Below are 12,841 nucleotides of genomic sequence, written 5' to 3'. Positions count from 1 at the left end.
TTGACCCTGAGGAAGACAGTGCTGAAAAAGTTTGCTGGCACATTATGTTGAAACATGTTGTTTGGTCAAAGCACGGGAAAGGCAGGGCAACCGGGGCTTTAAATGTGGAGGGAAGCTTCTGGAGTGGCCCTAAAGGTGGAATTCTCTCCTGCCTACATCCAGCCTACTAAAAGCATGGCAGAAACAGTAAAGACTGCCTTTGGCGATCATGTCACTCATCAGTTGCGCACTGATCTGAACAGAACCTAGGAGCTGCCCGTGGACCCCTCTCGTCTGGAGTCAGTAAGGAAGAAGACCACACTAATAGGACTGGTGAGAAGGGCTGATAAATCCATGTCAGACTGTGGAAAGACTCATTCCCCATGGATTGTCTAGACTGGGGACCCAGACAATAAGGCAACAGCCATTTCCTAAGCTTTGTAGCATGAATGTCTTGGGAGGATAGCTCGGGGGCAACGCGCTCGCATTGGAAGCAAGATGGCGCAGTGCACCACAGGTTTTATCCCCGGGTCCGTGCTTAGAAACCTCTGGGTATTAAACGTGTTATAAATAACCAATTACAATGAATGCAATAGCAAACAATGTGACATACATGTGCTTGCCCACACTACGGTGGTGCTCACACACATGAGCTACTTCTCCTGGTTACATATCCACATAAAAATGATAACGGACACAGTCATCATCCTTTATTGGACAATTGTGTCTTTAGGTACATGCACAGAAAACACCTGAAACGCCCTAGATTTCCAATGATATTTAATTACACTTATGTTAAAAGATTTGTTGTCCTGACAATAAAAAAATTCCAATTAATAAACGTAAAAAAAAAAAATGGTAGTCCGCTCATAACTCTAAGCATGCGACACCTTTTGGTCCAAGCTAAGTGAATACCTTTTGAAACTCTGTATACAACTTCCAGAGTCTCAGTCATTTTACAGAGCAACGCATTGGCAGTTCCTAGACCAGCACGTAAAAAAGGAGCGCGTACAGATATTTATTTCTCAGGTATTGAAAAATACAAAGTGGGCCCAAGTTTCATTACTGGATCCACTGACTGCACAGATATTCATATGTGTCCACTTGCCAGTGAATTCTGCCAAAGTAGTCAAGCGAAATGCAATATACAAAGCTCGTGCATGTTGCGGATGAATAGTAGCTGAAACCCTATTTACTCTGCACATACATTAATCCCAAGCTCCTGCTACAGCATTCTCGAGCCTCACTCCGAGTAAGGCAGGTGCTGCTGACTTCACTCTAGCCTCGCTCCGAGTAAGGAAGGTGCTGCTGACTTCACTCTAGCCTCGCTCCGAGTAAAGCCTCGCTCTGAGTAAGGCACATGCTGCTGTCTTCCCTCTAGCCTCGCTCTGATTAAAGCCTCGCTCTTAGTAAGGCAGGTGCTGCTGACTTCACTCTAGCCTCGCTCTGAGTAAGGCAGGTGCTGCCGACTTCCCTCTAGCCTCGCTCTGAGTAAGGCAGGTGCTGCCGACTTCACTCTAGCCTCGCTCTTAGTAAGACAGGTGCTGCTGACTTCACTCTAGCCTCGCTCCGAGTAAAGCCTCGCTCTGAGTAAGGCACATGCTGCTGTCTTCCCTCTAGCCTCGCTCTGATTAAAGCCTCGCTCTTAGTAAGGCAGGTGCTGCTGACTTCACTCTAGCCTCGCTCCGAGTAAGGAAGGTGCTGCTGACTTCACTCTAGCCTCGCTCCGAGTAAAGCCTCGCTCTGAGTAAGGCACATGCTGCTGTCTTCCCTCTAGCCTCACTCTGAGTAAGGCACGTGCTGCTGACTTCCCTCTAGCCTCGCTCTGAGTAAGGCAGGTGCTGCTGACACTCTAGCCTCGCTCTGAGTAAGGCACTGCTGCTGACTTCACTCTAGCCTCGCTCTGAGGTCTTCCCTCTAGCCTCGCTCTGAGTAAGGCAGGTGCTGCTGACTTCACTCTAGCCTTGCTCTGAGTAAAGCCTCGCTCTGAGTAAGGCATGTGCTGCTGACTTCCCTCTAGACTCGAGGTCTTCCCTCTAGCCTCGCTCTGAGTAAGGCATGTGCTGCTGACTTCACTCTAGCCTCGCTCTGAGTAAGGCACGTGCTGCTGTCTTCCCTCTAGCCTCGCTCTGAGTAAGGCACGTGCTGCTGACTTCACTCTAGCCTCGCTCTGAATAAGGCACATGCTGCTGACTTCACTCTAGCCTCGCTCTGAGTAAGGCACGTGCTGCTGTCTTCCCTCTAGCCTTGCTCTGAGTAAAGCCTCGCTCTGAGTAAGGCACATGCTGCTGTCTTCCCTCTAGTTTCACTCTGAGTAAGGCACGTGCTGCTGACTTCCCTCTAGCCTCGCTCTGAGTAAGGCAGGTGCTGCTGACTTCACTCTAGCCTCGCTCTGAGGTCTTCCCTCTAGCCTCGCTCTGAGTAAAGCCTCGCTCTGAGTAAGGCATGTGCTGCTGACTTCACTCTAGCTTCGCTCTGAGTAAGGTACATGCTGCTGTCTTCCCTCTAGCCTTGCTCTGAGTAAGACACGTGCTGCTGACTTCCCTCTAGACTCGAGGTCTTGCCTCTAGCCTCGCTCTGAGTAAGGCATATGCTGCTGACTTCACTCTAGCCTCGCTCTGAGTAAGGTACGTGCTGCTGTCTTCCCTCTAGCCTCGGTCTGAGTAAGGCACGTGCTGCTGTCTTCCCTCTAGCCTCGCTCTGAGTAAGGCACGTGCTGCTGTCTTCCCTCTAGCCTCGCTCTGAGTAAAGCCTCGCTCTGAGTAAGGCAGTTGCTGCTGTCTTCACTACTTAGTAAATAAAATGCGGATTTACCCATCCAATTCCAACAGTCAAACATTTTTTTTTTTACATGGGCAAACCATAGAAAGGCTTTTATTTTAATTTCACAATAACGCTACTGTGGGTGACTTGTTGGGTCCTGAGCACGACCTCGCACTGAATGCCCATATCATGGTACATACTGCCGAGCGGACCCTCGTACTGATCCGTGTAAATTCACCCACTCCATGTTTTTGTATTTACCGGGGAAAGCTGATAAGACATGTGAAGTTCAAAGAATGGTGGAAGTATTACTAATACAGCGTGCTTTACATATGACTTTGGCTGTCACTGAGACAATAGTGATGTGGCAGAAGAGGCGCAAGTGATGGGCTCCCCGCTGAAGATATTCTCTACTGATGGTGTTGTGATCTGGAAATTGTGAAAGTAGAATAAGCAATTTGAGCCAAGTCTCGCACACCACACCACTATCCAGTAACCATCACTGGAAGCTCACCTCCAGTTCTAAGCGACATGAGCAAGGCATTGAGGGTATGTAAATTAACCCAAATGCAATCCCTTTATTCCATAAAACTGTATTTATCTTACTGGGAGTGGCATTTTCTATATAGCTGATCTAGAAATTAAAAGGCCATAAAGATGGGTTGGAGGAGGCTCCAGAAACTGAGATAATGGATTGGGGACTTTGTGGGTGTGAAGTGAATGTGGGGGGGGGGGGTGATCAATTGATTTGGGGCTCCACAGTAACTTGGCTCTAGAATGTACATGCTAGGGCCGTGAAGACATTCAGAGAATAAGTTCAGATGTGGAAAGGATGAGGCTGTAGGATGTATAGTTAAGGTAGGATGTAAGATCAATCAGTGTTGTGGCATCAATTCTGCACTGGGATTCCACTGCTGAATACAAGGTGGCCATTGAGGTGTAATAGGGGTCCATAACCTGCAACGCGGGCCTGTAGAATCTGTACTGGGGGACCCAGCCAGACATGGTCAATACTGGAGGACGGTGGGTGGGCGGACAAAAGCTGTAGACAAATGGAGCCTTAGCCGGAAAGATAGCTCAGTGGGTTGAGTGGTCATTGCTGTGATCTGTGTGTGATCTGTAGGTGGCAGGTACGAATCCAGGCAAGGTCAACTCAGCCTTTCATCCTTCCGAGGTCGATAAATGAGTACCAACTTCAGCTGGGTTATATTGTATGCATATATGTTCTATGTAAAGCGCATAGGTGCAAGCACTATATAATGCTAAATAAATAACGCATCATGTACAGAATGTACCACAGGGACCCCCCCACCCCCAAAGAATATGGGACATTGTTAATTTTCTCCATGTTGCCCGTGCTCATTCTTAGGCATCGGTGCCTTACCTGTTGTTCCCCAATTCCTCCCTTCCCATGCCCACCCCCTCCCTAGTTGGCTGTAGATTCCAGGAAGCGTTTTAGCCTAGGACCCCAGTGCAGCCATGTCCAGGCAGCCAGCAAACGGCTAATGGCAGAGGGCACCTCCCGTGCCTGTTTGCCCTAGCCAGGCCCCGAACACTATCTACAGCAACCGCCAGATAAGAGACGATGATTTGATTACATAGCCAGTCTTAAATGTGTGATCTCTTGATGTGTTACATCTAGCTGCATTTTTAATACAACCCTCGTGTTGAACCCAGCCACCTTTTTGAGGATGGCCACAGTTCAATATTTTGAGTATACCCTCTGTCAAATCTAGCTTCTTTTTTGAGTTTGTTGTACTTAACTGCGCTTGAATTTGCCTCCCAGTTAAATTAAGCAGCAATGTGAGAATAGCCTTTACGTCCAATTTAGCGTCAAATTGAGCCGCTTTTTGGGTATAGCCACTGTTATATTTAACTGCATTTTGAGAATAGCCACTGAGTAGAATTTAGCTTTGCTCTATACTTGCTCCCTTTAAAACCTAGCCGCTTTTGAGTATATCCACTGTTCTATTTAGTTACATTTCTGCGTACATCCATTGTGCTATATTTGGCTGCATTTTTGAGTAAACTGCCATATATAATTTGCTGCTTTCTTGAGTATAGCCGCTGAGTAGAATCTAGCCTTGCTAAGTACATCCAGTGTCTTATTTAGCTGCATTTTTAGAATATAGCCAATGTTTAGAATTTAGCTGCGCTCTGAATTCACCCCCATCTAAACTCTGCTGCTTTTACGAAACCAAGAAACCAGCCGAGACACACTGGTACATGTCGCACTGCATGCTTATGGAAGATAGCCGAAGGCATGGCCACCAACCTGCACGCATCTGCTTTCACACATTATTCTAAGACACATCGCATAACACCGCTGCCATAAGAATGCAGCTATCCCCCACGACAGAAATTGGGTCTAGCTGCACACATAATGAGTCTGCCTGCTCTTGCATACTCTCCAGAGTACCTCATGGCACCCATCCACATGCCACCTTGACCTGGGTAGCTAGCAGGGACTTGGCCACCCCTACCTACCTTCGTATTGGCTAAAATGCACACACGCATTCTAAACTCCTCTGATGAATTTCCCATATCTGGTCTTCAGTCCTCTGAGGGGGGTCACCTACAGCGCTTTGAGACCATACAAATGAGAAAAAGCGCTATACAAATGAAAATTACATTACATTGAATTTGTACTGAGGTGCTGGGAGGGGCACTTTGGGAATAGTTAGTGGGAAGGCACTATAAACCTGGCTCAGGGAGAGCTGAACCAAATGCTATCCTCCTGGAATGGATGACCATTAGCATGCAGAGCATTCTATCCCTGTCTCAGTGACTTTGGTCCAAGAGGTGGCATGGCACTATAACCCTGAGTCTGTTGAGATCGGAGAACCTGGGGGTGAGCGGCATCTTCACTAGAGGCCGAACACTAATGCTGTTCATTTAGATCCGTCCTGGAGAGGGTCCGCTTGTTTTGTTGTAGACAATGCACTTATCTCAACTACTTCCTGTTTGTGACTATATTACGTTTTGAATCTTTATTTACTGAGTTGTTTTGTTGGTCCACCACTGCACTCTCATGTTGTGGAGCATGCGTTCTCTTACTGACCTCTGTTCGTGCTTCTTCCCCAGATCTCCACGGCGGCGAGTCAACATGTACCGGGCCACAAGGATAAAAATTACTGCGCTGAATCCTCACCTGATGTGCGCCTTGTGCGGGGGCTATTTCATCGATGCGGCCACCATTGTGGAATGTTTGCACTCCTGTAGGTTCCATGATCAAGTCTTTGATAGCAGTTTGCTTGCAATGTCTATGTGTTCTGTGTCTCTCAAGTAACACAGGTTGACAGGAAATCTGAATCCACTGATGGATTTCACTCGTTCCCTGGAGCATTCTGGGAGTCCAGTCCTCATTGCATCCAGAACTCGCATGCAAAGAGATCTCGTTTGCCAATCCAATGCCAGACTCTTGACCATACTCTAGTTTGCTTAACATAATGTTGCCTTGCGTAGGGTTTTAGAAAGAACACCTGTTTCTGGTATGATGGACAAAGGTTATAGCAAAATATAAATCATGGAATTGCGCTCTGAAACACTTGTGTACGAGCGCGATACAAATAAAATATCATATCATAGAGGAGAGAATTTAAATAGGACTTTAATGAAGTCATTTTGATATGAGTTAAATCCTAAAGCTGTTCACTGTAAAGTAGTAGCCTTTAAAGATAGTGGTTGGGCTTGGACACAGCTCTTCACACCCAAAAGGAAGGGTCGGGGGTACACCTGGAAGCGGTTTCCACATTACCAGAGTTATCCAGACAAATCTACCCTCTGAGCTCTGCATTGGCGTATGTTGGGATGCAAGGCGAGTGCATGAATGCGCAGCCTTTGCACATCTAGCCAACAGCCCAGAGTGCCAGGTCATTACGAGGTTCCTCACAGCCGTACCCCTTGCCTGGCCTGCCGAACTACTAACCACGACCCCGCCCTTGCTCCTTTCTCCTCTCCCGCATACTACACACATGCCACACACCCATCACAGGAACAAACAGCCGAAAACAAGCAAACCAGACACTGAACACTACCCCTCTGTACACAAAAAGCCCAGTGCACACAACAAAGCGCACTCAGAAAGCAGACACGTACAGACTGCAGTTCCCCCTGGTTCTGCAAACCTCAACAGGAGAGTACAACCTCTTAACTATCCCTCTTCCCTCCCTAACCAGCCCCCTACCCGCTGTCTTTCAGGCCCACACGAGTGCCCGGAGACCATGCAAACGACAGCAGTACACGGTATAAATCGCCATAACATAAGGGAGGTGGTGTTTAGGCTTGACACCCTTTCCCATGCCCAGCTTTTGGCATTTAAACGTCCACAATATCTATGTTAATGTTAAAGGATATTTGTACTGCGCACTATCACCACAAGAGTGATCCCTTCGCTCTCTGGCGGCTCTGGAAAAAAAAGGGAATTGGGGGGTGAGTTAGTGGGAATAAGCTGGGAAAGTGCAATAGAGCAGTGATGTGCTGTTGGCGCCTTAACACGGTTAACTCTGTTGGCTGGGCTTGGGGTGTTTTTCGGTCGGTAGTCATCGTGTGCTGTTGTGCGAGTCTGTGTGAGTTGTTTTGTTGTTGCAGTCTAGTGACGTTTGTGCGGATTGTTACAGGCTTGTGGTTGGTTAGCGTTTGAGAGGTGTGTGCAGAGGAGTGACGTTGTTAGTGGATTGGTTAATTGGTATTGCTGTCCGGAGGCGAGGAGCTAGACTTTCATATTCTCTCCAGGTGGGCCGCGCGAGAATCTCTGCAGCTCCATCCAGATGTGCGACCGGCCAACACTCAGTCTCTTCCATACATGATGCCCAATCACATTTCATAACTTTGACTAAATTCGTCCCCGGCCACCACCGTCCAACCCGTCTATCAAAAATAAAATGCAAAGAGAGGCTTGGTTCGACCAGTTCAATTAAACATGTCTCCCGAATGGCTCACATAGGCAAGTCTTTGGGTGGAGACTGAAATGGGTCCTGAGCCTACTGCGTCCCGCCCCAGCTGCAGATCTACATCCCTGCCCTTAAAGCCATATGGTAGCCGATGGGAGGGATGAGAAATGCACTGGCTCTCCACATTCCTAGTCCCACCTGGCACGTGGCTTTTCACCAGCCCTACTAACCTTTCAGAGGCACCTGCCCTTTACCTCAACATGCCAGCCTCTGTCTGGCCTTGCTGTACAGCTTGGAATGTGAGCAAGAGCCAATCAGGTGGCGGAGCCTGCACCCTTGAAAGGTTGCTGGAACCCTCCCAACTCGCAATAAGTGGGCTTTTGTTCTTTGGCCTCTCTTCCTCTTGCTTTCAGCAGGGAAATGGCTGCAGGTGTTGGGGAGTTGCTACCCGTTTGTGAAGAGTCCTCGCCAAATGGAGTGTCCTGTAAACTCCTTACGCCCACTTGTGACCCAGAATCCTCAGGCGATAGCGACTTATCTCCTCGTGCAATGAATGCAAGTGTTGCAGGGAAGGAATCTGTCCAGTCTTTGCCTCGTGCTCTTCTTTTGCAGAGCTCATTTGTGAACCTATAAATCGAGCCTCAGGGCCCCTAACAACAATGTGCAGCCTACCAGAGAGGCATTATTTGGGAACGAGTGCTTCTTTGTACTGCCATTTAGCAATGCCCTTACACTTGGCATGGGCTGCAGGGGTGGGGGTCAGTGGAGGATCTGTCAGACGAAAGAATGGATAGATGTGTAGGTGGGTGAATGTATAGATGGATGATCGGTTGGTTGGTGCACGGGACGGATGGCGAGAGTGAGTGAGTGATGAATGGTGTAAGAGGCAGATGTATGGAAGGATGGATGGGGCAAAGGACAGATGGATGGATGGACGGAATGTTCTAGGAGCTGACGGATTGATTGGTGGATTAGTGGATGTTGCAAGGAATGAATAGATGGATGAATGAACGGTTCAAGGTATGGCTGGACAGACGCACGGATGGACTGAGGGTTAGATGGTGGATTCATTGATTGATTGACTGGCTGACGGACAGACGGGTGGATGGTTAGATGGTGCTAAGGACTGATGCATGGGTGGATGGGCCCAGGGATTGATGAATAGGTGGTTCTAGGCACTATCGGGTGGATGGACGGTGGAACAGGTGGACGCATGGACAGGACAAGGGAGGGGTGGGTTGATGGAAGGAAAGTTGGATGGACAACAGAGGCCTGATGAACGATCAACAATGGATGAAGGAACGATGAAAAGACCAATTGAGAGAGGAAGGGGTGGATGATTTAAGCAAGGGATAGAGAGATGGCGGGGTGATGGGGGGGGGGGGCATACAGGGGTGGTGTCCTGTGCCTCACGCAAGTGTCTCGTTTCTTTTACAGTTTGTAAAACCTGCATCCTCCACTATCTGGAAGCCAACAAGTACTGTCCCATGTGCGACTCCCAGGTGCACAAGACCCGGCCGCTGCTCAGCATCAGGTGCGTCTGCTTCTGTCGATCACACGTTGTGTTTCCATGACATTCTTTAGGTAGAGATTACGATTTTGGGTCTCTTTGAGCGGGGACCGTCTTTACTGGTGTCTAGTGTACAGAAAGTGCCCAGGGAATTAGGTTTTCACTATATTTCAAAACCATTCAAGGGAAAATACAAGAGATTGCAAAGGAGGGAGCTAGAGAGGTAAGGGGGCACTGAAGCAAAGTGTGAAAGGGAAGGCAACTGGAAAGGGGAGTGGGAACCTTTTTTGAGTTTTCTTTTTGTGTCCACACTATGAACTGTATGCTCTTTGGGTCGGAGAAGGCCCTTGGACAGAGGGTTTTGATATAACCTGGGGAGAGATGGTGACAAAGAAATCCAGAGTGATGAATAATTTGGGAGGGACAAAGAGGGGGAAAGGTCAAATCGCATAATCTTTGCTTAAAAAAAAAAGACTTCTAAAAAAACAATTGTCCATCATGTCCAGGGGAAATTTGTGAATCTCTTTTCCTGCCAAGCTCTCGTTTTACATGTCTCCCTAACTACCACTATACTCTATCAATATTGCTCTTCATATATGGGGAGAGGGCTTGTAGGAGGATAACCTGTATCACACTCGCATCTCTGGTTCTTCCCTTGATATGAGATGTGTGACTCATCTTCTTGACTATGCTGTTTCTGCAGTTCCTTTTCTTTATGCCTATTATCTTTTTTTTCTTGTAACTATAATCTTTATTCACTTCTTCCCCCTTCTCGTTTCTCCACTTCGATTCTGCGATCTTCCACACCTTGAGTCCTTGTTCTTTTCTTTTAATGCCCTTTCTTAATGCCCTTTCCCTTCTTCCCCCTCTTGCTGTTTTTCTTCTCTTCATCCCGATTCTTTATCCTCTGTTTTGTCCTCCACTATGCCCTCCAGGCTGCACTCTCTTTATCCTCCTTCCTGTTCTGATCCCTCTCATTCAAAATCCTTTTCAACCATGGCTTATCTCCTTGCAATCCACTCTGAGGCTTTTACGTAATCTTGAACAGCCCAGGAAGACATCTCGCTCTCCTTCGGTCTCAATGCGCTTTCCTCACTTCATAAACCAAACCAAAATATGATGGCTGGAAGGTTTAGAATGAAGCTCAACCATAGGCACATCTCTGGTCATCCCTCCAGACCATCGTTTTTCAGCCTGCCAAGTCACTACAAAAGGGGAAGACTATATGCGAATCAAGCTCGGTCCACCCCATAGGGGGAAGTAGAGCCTGAAATGCTAGGTCACATCCCTTCCATACGAGACCACAAGCATGCCCAGACATATTTCAGCTTCATTGGGCATCGTCAGTGAGGAGTAGCTTTGGTCTCCAGGCCCAGCCGGCTCGGCATCTTGGCATACCTGTCCCACTGGGGGTGACCCAAGAAAAACCAAAAGGTGATGGCTGGTAGGTTTGGAATTGATCTTAACCACAGGCAAAGCTCTGGGCAGCCCTTCGGACCACTCCTTCATGCCTCTTCTGATCTCAATTTGCTTAATCTTAAACCACTTTTAATACCAATCTCTTATTTTGACTCTTTCTCCTAATCCTGTTTGTTTATCCTCATTTCTTAATAATCTTCTGTCTACAGGTGACCGTTCCATCCCGTAGTTTTCAGTGTTGGGGCTTTTAATGTCAGTCAATGCACTGAATGGAAGGACAGTGCCTTTTAAACATGGTTACCCAATAGTAACCCATAGCTAAAACAGTGAGCTGGACCTTCTTGAGTTCCAGAAGCTACTCAAGACCTTCCTCTTCTCCTCTTCCTTCCCTGCTAATTCTCATCATCTGCCTTGACTGGCAGCCTGGTTCCTTAAGAGTCACACAGGGAATCAGGCCCCCTTCCCCTGTCCAGTTTACCCCTGCACTTGGTCTTCCCGACCCACCCTCCTCCTCATCTTGCACTTGCCTTCATGGCGCCCTGCTTACACTTAACTGAGCGGTCTTGAGCCATTCCAGCCCCCTTCATTGCACTTGGTCTTAGTCCCTTATTCCCCCCCTCTTCCTCCCTGCCACTTTCCTCCTAGCCGTCCCTTGCACTCTCTTTCTCACTGGCCCCTTTGCCTTTCCTGCACGTCGCCCTCCTCCTCTCCCCCTGTACTTCTCGTTACTGCACCTGCCTGCTTACGCATAGTAATGGTCTACATTTTCAGATTTCATTTAATTGTAGTTCAAATGGAGGGTCTCTCGATTTTGTTTGGTTGTAAAATCCTCGCCTGTGGTTCGTAGCGCCTGTATGTCCTTGGGGAAATTGAGGCTGTCGAGGGGTGCGTATCCTGGCTTGCAGCTGTGTTGATGCTCCACTGACTTGCATGGGCTCACCTTCAACTTTGTCATTTCTTTGCTGTTTCAGGTCTGACAAAACCTTACAAGACATTGTCTACAAGCTTGTGCCGGGGCTTTTCAAAGGTAGGCTATTCAATGCTCACCCAAGCAATGTCATGGGGTCTGTGGCGACGCAATGTGTTCAATTATTTCTGCTTGTTGCCAGTGGCTACCGGAAAGTCAAGTTGGCCATCTACTTAAACAGGTAGGCATGGCCTCTAGAATTTATCAGCAGCCAGAAACACTTATGTACAGGTGCGTTATAAATGCCATTTCATATCATGGTAGGACAGTCATTCTTGGCCACTAAAAAGTTCTTTTATTATCGAACAGTGGAAGTGGATAGATATACTGTTGAATGTTGGCATCGCTCCACTGAACCTAAATGCGCTCTCTTACCCTGTCTCAAAGTACGCAATCATTTTGCTGTCTTCATTTGGAACTATTCCCTCATCGTTTGGCATGCCATGTATGATTAACTTGAATGTCCCCTCCATTTTAGTTTGTTGCCGCACCCGGCCCGCCTCCACAGGGTCTTTGGCTGTCATTCCTCTCCAGGGTCCATAACTCTGTGCTTTGCGCTCTCCCGCAAACCCCATTGGGTTGATTAGGGCATCCTCCATGCCCCTTTTTGGTCGTTAATTATGGCTCCCCCAATGGGCTGTATCTTATACATCACCCCCATTGTATTTGATGGGATGCCACTCCTTATGGTGTGACTCTTCAGAGGTACCCCTTATTCTATGTGGGATAACTCCCACTCAATTCCTTCTGGTTGGATCGACTCCCGTGATCATTGGCGTTGGTGGCAATCCCGCCCATCGCCCGGTTTGTGTCTTTAGCAAAGTTCCACCCCCCTTCAGGGTGTTGATTTGAAGTATTGGTTGGATGAAGTTAATATGGGAATATGTTATGAGTTTTTTCTTGTTTTTCTTTTCTTTTAAAATGAATGTATGTTATGTTTCAATAAGGTTTTAGGAAATTAACAATATATTAGGTTTGTGTAAACCGCATTTTATTTGATAATTGATACAAAACAGTGAACTCTTAGTTGTTCAAGGTCTTTTAACTTTGCATCTTCCTGCTGGACAGTTGCTTTAAACTAGCTGCTGGAAAACATCTAGTACTTAAAAGAACAGAAAAAGGAAACGTAGGATGTTTGTGGTCTTGGGATAGCCGACCACCGAAGATCTTTGATCGGAATGCCCCTCCTCTCGTGGTTTTGATTGTTATGGCCCTTGATTTCTAGTTTGTATGCCACCCAGAGTCTTTAGCACTTCCATCCCCAAGCCCTTTGTCTGCGGTCCACCCTCTGCCCCATTCTAACGGATAATC

General features: G+C 47.5%; 1 protein-coding gene across 1 annotated transcript in view; it reads left to right on the top strand.

The window, feature by feature from the left end:
• Positions 1-12,841, top strand: part of PCGF2 (polycomb group ring finger 2) — a 153,249-nt gene that overhangs the window by 75,234 nt on the left and 65,174 nt on the right. The window contains exons 2-4 of the mRNA XM_069634694.1: positions 5,827-5,960; positions 9,072-9,168; positions 11,535-11,590. Of these exons, the coding sequence (XP_069490795.1) occupies positions 5,849-5,960; positions 9,072-9,168; positions 11,535-11,590 (265 nt within the window). The 5' untranslated portion in view covers positions 5,827-5,848. The remainder of the gene's footprint in view (positions 1-5,826; positions 5,961-9,071; positions 9,169-11,534; positions 11,591-12,841) is intronic.

The sequence above is a fragment of the Ambystoma mexicanum genome, chromosome 13 (genome assembly GCF_040938575.1).
Source record: "Ambystoma mexicanum isolate Mex_15411 chromosome 13, UKY_AmexF1_1, whole genome shotgun sequence".
NCBI classification, from domain to species: domain Eukaryota; kingdom Metazoa; phylum Chordata; class Amphibia; order Caudata; family Ambystomatidae; genus Ambystoma; species Ambystoma mexicanum.
Note: the sequence above shows the minus strand (reverse complement) of the source record. Positions and strands in the feature narration are given on the sequence as shown.